At 46.4% G+C, this 18360-nt stretch overlaps 1 protein-coding gene across 2 annotated transcripts in view; it reads right to left on the reverse strand.

Moving 5' to 3' along the window:
- Positions 1–7405: 7405 nt before the first annotated feature.
- The window catches only part of Ranbp10 (RAN binding protein 10), a 63217-nt gene continuing 52262 nt past the window's right edge, over positions 7406–18360 (reverse strand). For both annotated transcript variants that reach the window (XM_031341236.1, XM_031341237.1), the window contains 8 exons: positions 15160–15272; positions 13663–13771; positions 13416–13564; positions 13029–13233; positions 12134–12255; positions 11529–11674; positions 11170–11281; positions 7406–10810 (listed from right to left, as the gene is read on the reverse strand). In XM_031341236.1, the coding sequence (XP_031197096.1) occupies positions 10680–10810; positions 11170–11281; positions 11529–11674; positions 12134–12255; positions 13029–13233; positions 13416–13564; positions 13663–13771; positions 15160–15272 (1087 nt within the window). In that variant the 3' untranslated portion in view covers positions 7406–10679. The remainder of the gene's footprint in view (positions 10811–11169; positions 11282–11528; positions 11675–12133; positions 12256–13028; positions 13234–13415; positions 13565–13662; positions 13772–15159; positions 15273–18360) is intronic.

Below are 18360 nucleotides of genomic sequence, written 5' to 3' on the forward strand. Positions count from 1 at the left end.
GACCCAGGGTAGAGGAGGTCAGGGAATTTGGAGGTGCTTCCATCTTGTCTGTAGCTCACTTCCGGTGTCGCTCAAAACCATTTGTAAAGAGATCTGATGCCCTCTTCTGGAGTGTCTGAAGACAGCTACAGTGCAATAAATAGATACATACATATAATAAATAAATAAATAAATAAAAAAGAACAGGGAGAAAGGGGCCGGAGAAGTAGTTCAGCAGTTAAGAGCATTTGCTGTTCTTGCAAAGGACCTGAGTTCAGTTCCCAGCATCCATATGATAATCTCATAACTATCCATTACTTGAGTACCAGGAAACCTGATGACCTCCAAGAGCACAGGACATACAGGTGGTTGCACAAACATATGTGCAAGCAAAACATACATATAAAAACAAACAAAAAGCCGGGCGGTGGTGGCGCACGCCTTTAATCCCAGCACTTGGGAGGCAGGGGCAGGTGGATTTCTGAGTTTGAGGCCAGCATGGTCTACAGAGTGAGTTCCAGGACAGCCAGGGCTACACAGAGAAACCCTGTCTCAAAACAAACAAACAAACAAACAAACAAAAAACAAAAAGACAAATCCCAGAAGGAATGAACACATGCCACTGCCCAGCTTGCTCACTCAGTCTTAGACAGCCCAAGATCCTTTGCTTAAGGAATGGTCCATACATTGTGACAGGCCCTGAGACCTTAGTCCAACTAAATCCATGTTAGAGACACCATTTTAACCTTAGGACCCAGCATATACACCCCAAACCTGCCAAATGGAAACAAACCTAATAATCCATCTAAGAACTAGTCCACAGTTCCAGGACCTGGAAAAGTCCTTAAATATACTAATCTTGCTTTTTGGCTTACTAATCTTTTTTTTTTTTTTTTGAGTTCTATAGTTTTGCTCCTTACTAACTGTTCTTGCTAACCAAAGTGTTTCAACTAGGATGTGGTTTTTGTATATAAAACGCAAAAAAAAAAAAGAATCTGGAGCTGCATGATTTAGGCAAACTTCCTATGCAGTTGTAGGCCAGCAATACAGACTTTCTATTCAGTTCTCACAGTTTCTGTGTGTTGGGCTGGGGAGATGGCTTTGTCGTTAAGAGCACTGACTGCTCCTCTAGAGGACCTTGGGCTCTATTCCCAATACCCAACATGGCAGTGTTTAATTCCAGTTACAGGGGATCTGACACTCTTCTGGTCTTCAAAGGCACCAGGCACACATGTTACCTAGATATACATGCAGGCACACACCAATACACATAAAGTAAGATAAAAAAAGAAAAAAAGAAAAAGAAAAGTCTGTGTGCTCTCTTGTGAAGGACATTCACAACATTCAGGAGACCTCAGTGAGATGGATATCCAAAATCTGAAAAAGTCATTAGTAAGCAAGCACCTTTCCTAGACCAGCCCTGTATCTGATTCTGTGAAACTTTAGTCATCAGTTCAGCAATCCTCCTGCCAGACTCAAACCCCAACAAAGCCTCTCCCACAGTCGCCTAGAACTGACTGACATGGTCCAGTCTGTCAGACCTGACCTAACAGAGGTAGAAGAGGTACTGCACACTAAAGGGATCAGTTTTGTTTAAGATGGAATCAGGTATCCTGGGGCCACAGTTGTCATGGACAACTGTGTGGGTAGACAGTACAATGGACAGTACAGTGTGGGTACAGCCTCTTAGCTGAGCTTCTGGCATTAACCCAGGCGCTTTGCTGGAGGACAAGTAAATCTATCACTGTGTATACAGACATCTGATATGGATTTGCTACAGCTCATGTCCATGACATGCTTTAAAGGGGGGGGCGTGTGCTCACCTCAGCCAGAAATCCTGGCCCTATTAGAGGTCATACAGCTGCCAAAAGAGATACCCATTGTCCACTGCAAAGGGCATCAAAAAGGAGATCTCTGGAGGGCCAAGGAAAAAAGAGCAGCAGCTACCTACTCAGAAGGCAACCCTAGAACCAATACAGCATCTTCAGATCTTGATCACCCTGCCCAAACCAAATTGCCCCAATGCCTAAACTATATATAAAAAAACCCAATGGACAAAAAAAGATAGATGCTGAGAAGGTTAAAAATAGGTGGCTGTTCTTGCTGGACATACTCCCTACTATTCTTTTTTTTAATTTTTTTTAAAGAGTTATTATTATAAGCCGGGCAGTGGTGGTGCACACCTTTAATCCCAGCACTTGGGAGGCAGAGGCAGGTGGATTTCTGAGTTCAAGGCCAGCCTGGTCTACAGAGTGAGTTCCAGGACAGTCAGGGCTACACAGAGAAACCCTGTCTCGAAAGACAAACAAACAAACAAAAAGATTTATTATTATAATTAAGTACACTGTAGCTGTCTTCAGACACAACAGAAGAGGGTATGAGATCTCATTACTGGTAGTTGTAAGCCACCATGTGGTTGCTGGGATTTGAACTCATAACCTTCAGAAGAGCAGTTGGTGCTCTTACCTGCTGAGCCAACTCTCCAGCCTCAACTCCCTACTATTCTTGGAAGACAAATAGTCACCAAGCTCCACCAGTTATCCACCTAGAGGCATCCAAACCTGCTGAGTAACTGAGGCCCAGATATTACATCCTTCCACTAGACAACCTTGTCAAAAACATCAGATGAACCACTGTACAAAAGTGAAACCCAAAGGAGGAAGAAAAAAAGCCCTGGAAGAAACCCATACCCAAGAAAGCACCCCTGGAGAACACTGAGAAGTAAACTTTACAGAGAGAAACCCCACCATTCTACCAGGCAGTGGTGGTGCATACCTTTAATCCCAGCACTTGGGAAGCAGAGGCAGGCCTATCTCTCTGAGTCCAAAGGCAGCCTAGTCTACAGAGGTAGTTCTAGGACAGTCAAGACAACACAGAGAAACTCTATCTTGGGGAAAAAAAAACTTGTGAATAAAGAATTTGTTAGTTTTCATAGATACCTTCTCTGGATGGGTGGAAACCTATTCCAAATGGAGACAGCCCCAGTAGTCACCAGGAAACTCCTCTGGGAGTTAATGCCTTGGTTTCAGTTGTGTTCTCCTTGGAGTCCAACAACAGCCTGGCCACACGGCTAGTTTCCCCAAATTTGACGAAAGTCCTAAATGGTGACTGAACACTATATTGCATCTATAGGTTACAGAGCTCAGGATAAGCACAAAGAGTAAGTAGGACCTTTAAATAATATGTCTTTGAGACTGGAGAAAATTTGGCCAACCTCCTACCATTTGTCCTTCTTAGGGCCAAATGGACCAACATCAAGAGGATCTCTCCCTACTTAAACTTTTATTTGGAAGGCTTCGCCATCTCCTTACTAAGCTATGTTTGTGATGCAGAAATTACTAACCATCCCCATGCCCAAGGCTTTACAGGCCCTGCAACAAGCCCAATGGTCTATTCATTTGACAATTTGAGAGGCTGCACCTTTACCCAAGTCTGAGCCTACACACAAGTTCCAGCCCAGTGACCTTGTGTGGGTAAAGAGGATCTGGACCCTAGTCCTGGAGTCAACATGGGAAGGCACATATCCTATGGTTCTCTCCACCCCTAAAGCAGAGAAGACCGCCAGAGGATATACCATACCCAGCTGAAGAAAGCTACTGAGGACAATGGCAGATTGCCAATAGGATGTCACTGGGCAGTGGTGGTGGGTAAGGATGGCAGGGCCTGAAGACTGTGGTTGGCCTATTTTGTCTTGTCTGACTGTAGAAAAGACCCATAACATCCATAAGACGCTGAGTATGAGACTTAAGAAAGACTGAAACTGGAGACTGTATAGCTTAATCTTCCCACTGAGATCTAACCTACCTTCTACGTGGACTTCTGTTAAAAGAAAAAATATATAGAGAGAGGCTACTAGGGTTGTGGATCCACTATTGAAAAAAAATTGAACTCTGATTAGCCCAGTACTGTATCTCCCCTATTGATGGCTCCTGCTGATGCCAGAGTTGTGTAAGTATCACTGTACTTAGTGGGATGCAAAACAAATTCCTCCAAAGTCACGATTGACTCCTTAGTCCTAGAGAGAAAGCTATGATTTTGCTAGTCTTGGGCAGTGCAATCCTGTATCTATAAAGGTCTGGGCTTGGCAGGAAACTGAAGGTTATTATTGGAAAACCAACAAAACCTGGGCAATCAACTGACATGTGAATAGTCGGGACCCAGGCAACTTATTTACTATCCAACAGAAATCTTCACTAAGAGTCATCTGGCCCATTGGTCCAAACTAGCCCATCTTGGTACCCTTGGAGCACAGCCTCCTAAGGTCGTAAGTTCAAAAATTCCAATTTCTCCAGCAATTCCTTTGGTAACTAAGAGGTAGAAGTCAAGGAGACAACAAAAGCCAGCCTCTTGGTTGGGTTTTGGGATGCTAAAAGGAGTGTATCAGTTCCTAAACCATTCTCAACCCAACACAGGTCACCGTTCTATTGCTGTGAAGAGACACCATGACCACAGCAACTCTTTTAAAAGAAAACTCTTAATCAGGGCTGGCTTACATTTTCAGAGGCTTAGTCCATTATCATCATGGTGGAGAGCATGATGGCATGCAGGACATGGTACTAAAGAGTTCTACATCTGGATCCACAGGCAACAGACAGAGGCAGACAGTGGGCCTGGCTTGAACAACTGAAACCCCAAAGCCCACCCTGAGTGACACAGTTCCTCAAGGATACATCTACTGCAACAAGGTCACACCTCCTAATCCCTGTCAAGTAGCACCACTCTCTGATGACCAAGCATTCACATAACGAACCTATGGAGACCATTCCTATTCAAACCAATGGTAACTATGCCTAGACCCCAACACCCCATATATTGGGGTTGGAATCCATTTCCAATCCTGACAACTGTAAATGGACTCGACCTAAGCTCACCCTGTGGACTTCTAAGGAAGGGTCCCTGCTGTTAATGTTACCAAGATACCCAGATAGTTCCCCTTATACAGAATCCTGTGGCCATGTATAGCAGGTGAACCCTGGGAATACAGCTGAGTGCATTTTCAGGCCCCAGAGACTACCTGGCTTGCTTACACTAACAGTTTAACCAACCCTGCAACTTGTATATTGTTTACACTGATGGAGACCCCACTCTTTCATGTCCTTGTTTATGATATACTACAAGTGTTCATCTATAGTAATAATAATAATAATAATAATAATAATAATAATAATGATGATGATGATAATAATAATAATAATAATAATAATAAAGTGGTCAGGGCCCACCTGAATCTGAATTCTGGGTTTACTCTTGCATGGCAGGCTGTCCCCATTCATTCCCCTATTGGATGGTGGCAGGCATCTCCAGCTGAAGTTTAAACCAGTCCTAACAGATAAAAATTTCTGGGGCTGGAGAGATGGCTCAGAGGTTAAGAGCATTGACTGCTCTTCCAGAGGTCCTGAGTTCAAATCCCAGCAACCACATGGTGGCTCACAACTCTATAATGGGATCTGATGCCCTCTTCTGATGTGTCTAAGGACAGCTACAGTATACTGATATATATAAAATAAATATTTAAAAAGCAAAAAACAACAAAGAAAATTTTTTTCAAGGGAACTTATTGCTCAAGTAGGGAACTTAGGCCATCTGAAAAATTCTATTTTCTGTCCGGAAGCCCAGGTATACTCCCTAGTAGAGGTGGTTCTCCAGAATCAAACAGGTCCACATCTCCTCTTCATGGAACAAGCAGGTCTCTGTATGACACTGGGAGAAACTTTGGTTCTATGCCAACCAGAAGGCAAGAAACTGACAACTGGTACCAATCCTTGGTCTCTCAGTCCCCTTGGTTAACTGTACTCAACACCCATTACTAAGCCATTAACCCTTTAACCCAAAAGTCTTCAAAAGGAGCATCTTTAACTCTGATTGCAAGATTTGGGTGAATGCCTTCAGAATACAGTCAGCTTTTGTGTTATCAAACTGCCTCTACCTCTCAAGGTCTGGGGTTATAATTGCACACCACTGTACTTATTGAAGAAAAAAAAATTCCTTTTTGGTTGCATATAGGGACTAGGGGTATGGTTTAGTGGGTAAAGTGCTTTCTTTTTGTGCAACCATGAAGATCTGGGTTTGAATCCTCAAAATATATATATATATATATATATATATATATATATATATATATATATATATATATATATATATATATAAAGCCAGGTTACCACAATCCTAGCACTGGGAAGAAGAAATAAGATCTCATGGACTTATTAGCTGGTCTGGCAAGCTCCATGTTTACTGAAAGACCCTGACTCAAAAATTCAGATGAAGGAGCTGGAGATGTGGCTAGGAGGTTAAGAATGGGTACTGCTCTTGCAGAGGACTAGAGTTCAGTTCCAGCATATACATCGAATGGTTCAAACTGCCTTTAACACACGCTCTGGCAGATCCAGTGCCCTCTTTGGACCCCACAGGCACCAGCGACATGCTCATAACCCCACTTCATATACACATGTATATACATACCTAAAAATAGTAAAATTAACTCTTTAAAAAATTGTGCAGTAGCCGGGCGGTGGTGGCGCATGCCTTTAATCCCAGCACTTGGGAGGCAGAGGCAGAGGCAGGTGGATTTCTGAGTTTAAGGCTAGCCTGGCCTACAGAGTGAGTTCCAGGACAGCCAGGGCTACACAGAGAAACCCTGTCTCGAAAAACAAAAAAACAAAAAAACAAACCAAAAAAACCCAAAAAAAACAAAAACAAAAAAACAACAAAAAAATGTTTTAAATATTTACTAACAAAGTTTTCCCTTCCCTTTTCCCCCTCCAATATTTTTCATGCAGTCATTCTCTCAATATCAATATTGAGATCAATATCAATGGCCTCTATTCACTGTTGGTGTGTGTGTAAATATATAACCTGCTCAGTCCATGTTACTTTTCTGGGAATGATTCAGGGCTGTCCACTTAGATAACACATGTGGGGACTCTTCTTTGAGGGAAACTATTTCCTCTGTTCTCAGCACTCCTTAGTTAGGGTTAGTTGCCTGTCTTTGTCAAAAGCTGAGGCTTCATGAGAGCTCCCCCTTCAATTGGTGATTCAGGTCCTGTTTACGCAGCCATGTTGATGAGACTCCATAGGTCTAACTTCTGACCTTTCCAGGTGAAATCTGGCAGCAAACCTCCTGCTCCTCCTACAATCTTCCTCCCCTCTTCCCACTATGACCCTGGAGCCTTAGGCGCCAGATTTGTGTAGATCCATCAGTGGGGCCTGAGCCCTATTTCTTTTTTGGAGGAAAAGAAGACACCATAGCCCACGTTTCTGAAGTTCAATGTTGTTTTCCATGCTTGAGGACTAGTTAACCTCCCTGTCCATTTTGGAGTCTTTAATAGTTGAAAGTTGGCACTTCATAAGTCCCTGAGGTACTTAGAAGTAGCCCCCCCACACACAACTACGCACCCAACTCCAGTAAGATTCTGAACAACAGACACAATTGCTCATGGATGTGTATTTTAATAAAAATAATTCTGTCAAAATACAACAGGAATCTTTTCATCTCAAGTAAAATTTACTAGGATGTCTGTGTTGGAATTCTGTTAACCCTCTCACACCACAAGTTTCATGCTAATGCTGAATATCAACTTGCAAGGACAAAGGCAGAACCAGTGTGCACAATGTGGAGGATGCCTGTTTCAGCTGTAGATGATAATGGAGGGAACCTATGCAAAGAGGTGGGCATTAGGACAGCCAGAAGCCACCATCTGGCCACAGGTCCAAATGCCTGTGATTGGTGGTGAAGTAGGGCTCTGCTGTCCAGCTGCCTGATGACATGCATACCTGAGTTGTGAGTAACCAAAGGAACGTTCAGCCCCAACAGTCCTCTGCCTCATATTTGTGCTTAAGGACTGGGAAGGTGCTGGGTAGCCAGGCAGTCCTTACTTCTCTAGCTCGTGATATCCTACACCCAGTCTGCACCTGGCCACAGACCCTCGGAGGAAGGGATGGGGGAGTGACTCTGAATCACCTGCCCACTCGGCCTTTGCTCTGCAAGGAGCTACCATCTGTGCCTCAAAGGGAAGGTGAGTTAGGAAATGCTATAACCTCAGGACTGGACAACCCAACCCAACCAGGTCCTCCTTTTGCACACCAGGGTCAGGTCCAGCCCTTTACTAAGCTGCTTTCAGGAACTACTCTTCACTCCAGGTTCCTGGAAACAGGCTAGTAGGATTGGGGGTGCATATGGGTCTCCTCTGGCAGCAGAACTAGACTAATAACTGGCTCCAGCAGCTTGATTTTGGCCCTCCCCACAGCTTGTGGGACAAAGGCTTATGTCCCCAAAGTGAGCTGTCCAACTAGGATAGAAAGCCTCTCTGGAGAGGAACAGAGTAAACAACTTGGACTCAGCTGAAACAGTGAGATAAGGCACAGAAAATGGGGAGGTGGCCACAGGTACTGAGTGTGAGCCAGGCGGACACACAGAAATCCCGAGCCATCCAAGGCCCTCTCAGCCACTCCATGACCCAAGTCTCAGCACCCATTCCCACCCTGTCACACCCCTAAAGGTGCCAGCTGCTCAGGCACTGCTGAACTCATGCCAACCTAACCCCTTACAAAGCTCATTTGCCATTTTGCTTTGGGTCTAGACAGGACTGTCTAACCCACAGAAATAGTCCTGGCTCTGCCACTATTTGCTGTGTGGCTTTGGTCAAGTCACTTAATTTCCTGGACCTGTTTCTTTTACTGTAAAAGGAGAGGACCGGTGGAGAGGTTTTCTAAGTTCCATTGTTCTGCAAATGCCTCTGGTTTTCATTTCCAAATGTAAGGCGGTTCATTGTTAACAGCCTGATATTTCCAACCTGATTTTGGAGCTGGGGTGCTCCAGCCTTGGACAGGATGAAATTTCTTTTACACAGGACAAGACCTCCTGATGAGCTGCTAACTAAGGCCCTGACAGGAACCATGAAAACAGTAGCCTGTAGGATTAGCCCCTTAAAGCAAAATTTGGGAGCTCTCAGTCAGGGCCCTAGTCCCTCACTGACAGATGGTCTAACTCAATTTTGTGGGCCTCGTGAGGCCTGGTGGGCACAGACCATCTCCAGCCCTACCACTGATTTCTGTCCACCAGCAGAACAAAAGCTTATCCTGCCCAGATGCAGCTGGAGACTGAACTCACTTGTGGCTTGCCACAGTTGGCCCTAGTCTTTGCAGAGGTGGCCTAGGCTTCTCACTCACCCTGTGAAGCAGGTAAAATGCTGGCCAGCCCTTCTAGGTGTCCTCTGCATAGACCCTCCTCTTCCTTGGCAGACAGTCCCCTTCACAGATGGCCTACCCATGTCCTGGCAGCATCTCAGCCCTGGGACAGTGTGTTTTGTTGTTGCTATTGTTCCACCAGCTGTGAGGATCCATGTGAAACAGCTGGTGGGACATTTGTAAGGCCCATGGAATCTCCCCTTCCTAAGAGTCGCTGGGGCCAAGCTGTAGGGAGCAGCCTTCTTTAAGCTGTAGGGAAATCGGGATCAGGAAGTCAAGGGTTCCATCAACTCTGGGACCAGTGGTCCAAGAATTAGCCTCCATGAGGTACCAACTTCTTCACAGAAAGCATCAGTCCCATCAGAGTTGGGCAGTGATGGTGAAGACTCCGGCAGGAAGGAAACAGCCCTGTCCTTAAGGGCCTCTGTCTTGGGAATGGCTTCCTCTTGGCAGCCTGGTACAGTAGCTCTTGGGTTGAAGGCAGGTAATTTCCAGGCAATCAACTGAGAGTAATGAATTATTTGGCCATCTTAACAAGGGAAGGCAGGCATTGAGACGGGAGAGAGGGGCAAGGCAGGCAGTGAGAGGCAGGGTAGAGTGGTAGACAGCATGCTGGCTACAGACCCTGTGTTCCCTTGCTTTGCTGTGTGCCCCTGGCCCACCTCACTTCCCTGAATCCCTGAACCTGCAGTTGTTTTGTTTGCCTATAGGGGGCCTAGAGACCCACACCTCTTGGGATGCTGCAAACAGCTTATTCTGACCTTGCTCACCAAGCAGCCTTCCCCCAAACCCATATTTCCTGGGCAGCAGCTGAACCTGAGGCTCAACAAAAGGGGACCCTAAAATAAACAAATCATTTGATTGAAGTGACAAGAGATGATTCTTTTTTAATGAGTTGGACTCAAATAAAAACACATGGTGTCTGGACAGCCTCACCCAAGAGGTGCTGGACCACTAGTGCTACGATAAATACTGTGTCTTTTTTTAATATATATTTATATATATATATATAATCTCATTTGTTTGTTTTTTTTTTACTTATGAAAATAATAAGCTATCATTAACCTGGATAGGCTTCATTACTAAATTAGCAGAAACCAGCTCAGCACAAACTCTCCCGAGATAAACACTGGTGGCTCAGTCAGGAGGGAAAAAAACTGAAAAGAAAAAAAAAAAACCAAAAGAAACCAAAATCGAAAACAAAAAACTCAACCTCTCCTCAAAACAAAATCTCCTTTAAGGGAGAAGCTACTGCACGAGTAACCAGCCAATACTGAGTCACAGGCCGCTGCACATGAAAGGGGACAAGGAGGAGAGGACAAGGGAGGGAAGGAGGAAGGGAGGGAGGGAGAGAAAGAAGAAGGGAGGGAGGAAAAAAAGGAGGATGGACCAGCCAGGTAGGAAGAGTGGACTCTGTCCATGGCTTCTAGGTCTCTGTACCAGATGCCTATGGAGGACAGGGTTGCTTCAGCCCTAGAGCTGAAGGAGGATTAGACAGAGCCAGCCAAGAAGGTCTGCTAGTGCAAGTAGTCATCAACTCTGGCAAAGGAGCAGGATCCCAGGCCTGCTCGGGCCATGAGCCGTAGACATTCAGATGCCTGGCCCAGGGCGAGCATCAGAGGAGGCTGCTTTGGCAGGTTCTGAGACTCTGTGGAGGAATTACAAGGTATGGTCAATACCTAGCCAAGGATTTGGGCACAGGTCAAAATTCCTAAAGATGGAGAATGGAATTAAAGCTATGGATAGAACTCTGGGAAGAGTGTCAACGTTTGAGTGTCCTAGCCACCAGGCCATGGACCTGCTTTCATGATAGGAACCTGAAGACCTTGGCCTGCTCTAGAGCAAGGAAGCTGGCCTGGCACATGACAATGAACGAGCAGCCAATGAACTCAGCTGGGCAAAGGGAGGTTAGGGTTAGGATTAGCCCTAAAAGCCCAGGAGCCTCTAAGGGTCTATGTTGACCCTCACACCCATGGGTTAGCTTTTTCCTTTATTAGATGCACTCACCTAAAATGGCGCTGTTGAGAGCAGCACACACGGGCTCCCTCTGGATGGGATCAAGCTGATGACCAACTGGGCAGCTCCAGGGGTCTGAGTATGCTAGTAGGCTAAAGGCATCCTAAGAGACAAAGCTCCCATGAGGGGAATGTAGCACACTATACATAGTCCCATAGCTTCAGAGGAGGACAGAACATGGCATGGGACCTGGTGAGAGATCAATATACCTAGGCTATAGAATTAGACACCCCACATTCCACTGCAGATATGACTAGAGCCCATTCTGGCCTACTCTTACTACACTTAGATGTTTCCAGAGCCCGGCATCAGATGGGGACGGCTCTGTGTGAGACTGGCTTATGCTGTACCTGCAGCATCTCCGTGTGGGCCAAGTTCTTGCCGTACTCTCGGCCTAGCTGCTCGCTCAATGCCTGCAACTCTCGGCCAAACAGGATGATCCTTTCTGTGGCAGCCTGGTTGCCCCCACAGAGCTGCCGCCGTGGATGCCCATCGTCTGCACACAGAGGCCAGCAGAGAACACATTAGAGGGTGAAGAGGGTAGGACAACCAGAACCCCATTAAGCTACAGCTTCTGAAAGGCAGGCAAGCTAGGAGAGCAAGTGGAGAAGCCTACGTCTACCTGGCATATAGACCAGGGGCAAGACTTGGAGACTTCTCTCCTCCCACCCTACACAAATGCATGGTGCTAATGAGATGCACATTCTTGAGTTCCCTTTAGCCTTGAAGGGTTCTAGTCTTGGCAGCAGGAATGGACCTTCCTACACAGTGGAATCCACCTTAAGGATGCATCTGGAAACGACCAAGAACGTGGTAGACTCAGTCCAGCTAAAGTTTCTCAAGCTGCCAGAGCCTGCCATCTTAGCCCCCCCCCCCCCCAGAAGTGGGCATTATGGCTGTATGTTGCCCTCTCAAGGAACAAAGGAGCTGGGTCATCCTAAGGATCAGTACTTACCCATGCTGGACTCATCTGTCTGCAGGTCGTCGTGCTTATAGGCCCCATTGACGATGCGTGTGGAGACGCCTTCCAGCACACCATTGGGATAGTGCTCTGCCTCCATCTCCATCTCACTGTCACTGTGGAGCAGGGTTGAGACAGGAGTTGGGCCTCCTTGAGGTTTTGTTGATCACTGATTCAGGTAAGCCTGAATCAGTTTACCTGAGAGACCATAACGGGTCCTATAATGGCATCAAACTGAAGGACTGCCAGGAACATGAAAGAACAGCCCAAGCTTTCTAAGCTTTTAGCCCTACTGTAGTTATCTCCAGGTGCCTGTTACATGATTCCCATTCTTGTCTCAAAGCTGCACCCGTGACTCTCTCCTCACTGGCTCTCCTCTGAAGTGGTATAGATCGTCAATGTATCTCTCTCGTCCCTACCAACTGAACTGATTGGGTATCTCTGTGGCCTTGGCTGGGACCTACACCAAGGTCAGCTTCTAGGCATGCCTGGGACCTGTTGAGTGCTATCTGAAACTGCAGTCTACAGGCCAGTTCACATGGCTGTCCATGAGCCTGATTCCACAAAACTCCTTAATTGTAGACCCTAGAGGTTCTAATAGGCTCAGCCTCCTGAGAGGAGACCCTGTGTAGGTAGGCCATCATGTGTGAGTCTGACAGGACCGCAACTCCAGACAAAACCAGAGCCAAGAAAACTGACAGCTACATCTTGAATAGGGACAAAAGCCAGAACCAAGTGTTTGGTCTGACCTGTCAGTGGGTTGCAATCCAGCCACAGACCTATAACAGAGGTGAGGGTAAAGGGCAGAAGGCAGCATTTAAAAGAGCAGAGGTGGGTCCAGCAGGCACAGAACAGAAGCAGAGTGCAGAGAGAGGAGCAAGACAGGCACCTGGTCTCCTGGTTACTGGTACTGCTGTGGGGCTGGGACTTGGTAGAGTCTGTTGAGTTGGACTCGGAGTAATTGACGGAGGACGGGGAAGAGGAGGACGAGGAGGATGAGGACGAGGAGGAGGAGCTGGGTGCGGGGTATTTACTGTGGTTCTGTTTGTTCTTGGTGGATGCGATGCCATTGCTGCAGCTGGGACTGTCTGCTCCTAAGAGGCCAGGTGGGTCAGAGAAGGGAGGTCAGAAGTGGAGCCTTAGGGACTGCCTGAGTGGTCCCTTTCCCTTCCACCCAATCTAGCTGCCAGTTCTAAACCCACCAGAAGGAAAGTATGTGGGATGGCCACTCTTCCCCACACCAGCCCTTCCCAGAGAACTCTGGAGAATGGCTGACCTGTGTTGTGTATATGGGAACTACTGGGGCCATGTCGAGGGCTGAGGCTGGGGGAGCCAGGGTAGCTGTCCTGGGACTTGGGGCTTCGGGAGCTCAAACTGCGGACCTCACTGTCGGTGCCATTCACCATCTCCACGAACTGTCGACACCTGTGAAGCGAGCAGAGCATTGATGCTCTGGCCTGGCCCATGCTGTGGGCTCTGCATGCAAGCTGAGGGCCAGGCTTGGGACCATACACTTGACTTACTTGAGCATGAAGAGCAGGTTGGGGTTGTGCTCCAGCAGCCCAGGGTAGAAGCGCTGGGTTGTCTCAATAGCTTCACCCACCCGGCCTTCCAGCACCAGCTTCTGGATTTCTGTAGAGAAGCACGTGGCTCTGAGTGAGGGCTGAGATTGTCTCCATAGCCCTGGCCCCAAGCCTGGGTTGTGGCCAGACTGAAGGCAGGGGCCAGACAGAAGTCAAGTGGGCTGGCTCTTGGCACCCTGCTAGTTGGAAAAGTTCACAGAAAAGACTGAGAAAATATGGTTGTCCAGGACCACAGCAGAGGCTGGATTAGAATATGAGGGGAGAACAAGAAGAGCTCATAGCCCAGAGGTTGGAGGTGAGTCTGAAAGTCTACTACTGCAGAGCACAGGCAGCCAGGGAGCTAGTGAGGGGAGGCATCTCTAGACAGCCTGAGGATGCCTCTTTAGATAGATTGTTCTCTCTTCAGGCCTCACAGGAGTGTGCATTGGCTTGGGCTAGGGCCCACATCTTGACAGTCTGTAAATGCTGTAGTGTGCTCCCTACTGAAAGAAGAGGTAAACTACCTCACAGCGGCATCTCTAATGATGGCATCTCTCTGGCCATCAGCATCTTGCTATTGTCTTCTCACCCTTGTCCTAGGGCCTGGTGCATCTTGTTGTGACTCTGGCCTGAGGCTCTCTCATTTGTAGATCCCAAGTCAAGGACAGGATACCTTTCCACCTACCTGGCTAAGCACAGCCTGCCTGGGAAGACACAGACACATGCACATACACAGACACAGAGATGACGGGCTCAGAGACACAAAGGCAGGCACTCACAGACACATTTATATGCACATCTCTAGTCACCTACATTGTCCTCTCCACCTCCTATCTTAAACTGTGTGGGTTCTGTTCTCTATCCCACCCCTCCTTCCATTAAAATGTTCCAAACACACAGATTACTAGGAGAGCTGCCTTTGGTCAAGAGAGAATTGGTTATCTGCAAAGGGTAGGACAAGAGGTAGGGAGCAGTGAGCTAGCATGGCAACAGTCACAGAGCATCGCTTCACCCTGTCTGAGCATGGAGTCCTCTCTCTGGCTACAAACAGGCAGAGTGGTTAAACCTGAGTATGCAACGGCTAAGGCAGAACAGTGTGTAGTACAAACAAAAACTCCTTTTGAGTGATCACAAATAGGAAGCCAAGTAGAATCTACGATTCAGGGGACAGGGAGAGGAAGCAAACATGGAGGAATAGGATTCTGCCATGACAGGATGAGGCCTACACTTGATTTCCCAAGTGTGTTAGGAAGGCTGCTCTGAGACCTTTTGAGGCCACTGGCTGCCCTTGTGTCAGTTTTATCTTGAATGAAGGACAGGAGCAGGGACTGGAGCCAGCAAGTTGGTCTCCAGGATGGTATGGATAAGGTTAGGCTGTACACTTGACAGACTAACCAGGAATGAGCTACAGAGTCAGGGGTAGGTAAGAAGGCATGAGGAGAGAAAAATTAACCTTACTTTGTCTGTTCTTTATGGATGCCTGCTCTTCCTGAATCGGGGTTTCAGTCATTCGGGCAAAAGCTGTGGCTGTGGCACAATACCCATGATGCACCAGGTAAGACGAGACCATGCTAGAAAAAAAGAAGAGCTCAAGGTAACACTCAAGACCCACATTTGTCATGGAGTACTGGAGGGGACAGACTACATATATCCCCAAGAGGTCTGCCCTACACATACCTTAGAGTGACCTGTAAGGGGTAAAGAAAATAAGAACTTCCCCCTGTGTGCTCACAGGTCACAGGAGTAGCTACAGTTCTCTGGGATGTGAGGCCCTCGAGCTTATAGAAATGGCTGTCTTCTGGTAGACTGCAGCAAGTCAATGAGCTTACCCAGGGCTACCTAGAATGGCAACTAGCCAGGCAATGTTGGCAGCTGCCAGTACACAGAGGGTGCCTGTCACAGCCACATGTGACAGAACTACTAAACTTAAGAAAATGGTCAGAAATGCTATCTGTACTAGTTACAAGTATCTGTGTCCCCATTGAGCCTGCTACTTGGTAGCACTGGCTCTAGATTTGTGGTTCTCTACCCATGGGTCACAAACCCTTTGGGAGTCGCCTATCAAATAAGCTCCATATCAGATATTATGATTTGTAGCAGTAGCAAAAATACAGTTTGAAGTAACAAGGAAATAATCTTATGGCTGAGGGTCAGCACAACATGAGGAACATATTAAAGGATCGCAGCATCAGGAAGATTGAGAATCACTGCTCTAGAGGGATAGGAGGAATATGGGCCAAATTAACTTCATAATATACCACATATCAAGGGTACAAGAATTCAAGATAACAGGCTGATTGTGCTAGGAAGAGACAGGCACCTCACGGTTAATAGGAACAGTCTTTGTGGAAGGGCATAATGTTCAAGAACAATTAACCCACTAAAGCTGGCTGAGCAATTCCATAGGTATGCATGTACATGTGTACATGTACATGCATGTGTACAAAGATGAACTCTCATGACCTGTGTGGTCAGATATGGCGAGAACATTCTAAGACTGTACACCTGTGGCTGGCTGGCTTCTTATGTTTTAAGGGATAAATGAGATAGTATGAACAAAATGCTTGGCATGAACTGAAAACAAACGTAACTTTTTATTATAGAATACATTCTTTTTAAAAAAATATTATACTCCTGGGGGCTGGCAAGATGGCTCAGCAGGTAAGAGCACTGACTGCTCTTCCAAAGGTCCTGAGTTCGGATCCCAGCAACCACATGGTGGCTCACAATCAACCATAATGAGATCAGACACTCTCTTCTTGTGCGTCTGAAGACAGCTATAGTCAATTGCACAGAAGCGAGCAGGGCTGGCAGAGGTCCTGAGTTCAGTTCCCAGCAGCCACACACATGATGGCTCACAGCCATCTGTACAGCTACAGGGTACACATAAAATAAAAAAAATATATATATATTATACTCCTATGTTACTTTGGTATCAGTTTTTCAATAAAGCTTTAATTTTAGACAAAAATATTATATTCTTGGAGAGTAACTGTAACTATTATTATCATAAACAGAAGAGAAATGTATTTTTTAAAAAATGGTTCAGATGAGACCATATGAACATTGATAATTCCAAAATGTATTTTCTTGGGGCTGGAGAGATGGCTCAGTGGTTTAATAGCACTTGGTGTTTTTGCAGAGGATCTGGATTTGGTTCCCAGCACTCATATGGTGGCTCACAGCCCATTTGTAACTCCAGTTCCAGGGGATCTGATGCCCTCTTCTGGTCTCCACAAGTACCAGGCACACACACAGTACACATATGTACCTACCTACAGGCAAACCCACTAATACATAGAAGAGAAAAATAAATAAGTTTCTAATAAAATAAGCATAGTTTAAATTAAGAACACTACTTTGGAGGACACCAAAGTAAACTTTAAGCCCTTATTTCCTTATTGTTTCATATATTTGAGTGTTTGCCTGCATGTAAGCATATGCACTGTGAGTATGGCTGGTGTGTATGACTGGTGCCTGCAGAGTACAGAAGAGAGTATTGTATCCTCAGGAACTGGAGTTATGACCTGTTGTAAGCTGTCATGTGGATCCTGGGAACCAAACCTGGTCCTCTACAAGAGCAGCAAGTGTTCTTAATCGCTGAGCCATATCTTTAGCCCCAGAAAGTAATATAATATATATAAATTTCTGCATTATAAAAGCGTTGCGTATGCCAGCAAAAGAAACAGGAGCTGGGGATTCAGGTCAGCAGTTCTGTGGCTGCCTAGCATGCATGAACATCTGCATTCTATTGCTATCACAGAGAGGGGAGGAGAGGAGAAGGAGGAAGAGGAGGAGGGAAGGAGGGAGGGGGAAGAAGATAACACCCGAGTCTCACCAGGGAAGCCAGCCAGACATGAAGCCTGTGACAAATCTATCTCCAAGATAAACCCAACCATTTGCAATATTTATAAAATTGTGTGAAATAACAGGACACAAATTATACACAGGTTTTATAGCAAATGCTGCATAGGACACATACAGGCACATGGATACATACATATAAACAAAAAACTTCCATGTGTTGAGCCCAGACCCTGAAGGTAACTCTGCCTCTTCTCCTGCCCAACCAGAAAGCATGCTGTGGGGAATGGCATTGCTGTGGCCTTCAAGGAGGCAATTCTCAGCTGCCAGGCTGGGAATCAGAGATGATCACACTGTTCTTCCCAACAAGGGTCCTGGCTATCTGTACCTCAACCCCTTCTCAAGGCTGCCTTAGTATCAACCCCTCATGGAAGGAAGGCTGAACACTGGGGATATGACTCAGTGACAGTCTTTTCCTAGCATATGTAAAGCCCTGAGTTCAAAAGAAAGACAAAGTCAGTGGAGAAGAAAGGGTAGAGTTGGGGTAGGGGACTGAGACTGGATGAGAACCCAGTGTATATTACACGCCTACTCTTGGCCCCTCGTGTCTTTGCAGAACAATGATCGGGGTTAGTAGAAGCCAGACCCTTCTCTACTCTAGGGAGTCAAGCTAGCACCCACCTTCTAACAGGTGGGTGAGTAAGAGTCATTGCTTCAGCCAAGTATAAGGTTGGCTAGTGAAAGACCGACCCAAACTTGCCCTCGTGTGGGAGTCTCCGCAACACGGGCTTCCAAGACAATTTAGACTTAACTAACCAAGAAGCATGCTAGCTTGATCCACTCCTTCCCTGATAC

Source organism: Mastomys coucha, unplaced genomic scaffold (assembly GCF_008632895.1).
Source record: "Mastomys coucha isolate ucsf_1 unplaced genomic scaffold, UCSF_Mcou_1 pScaffold22, whole genome shotgun sequence".
Classification (NCBI taxonomy): Eukaryota; Metazoa; Chordata; class Mammalia; order Rodentia; family Muridae; genus Mastomys; species Mastomys coucha.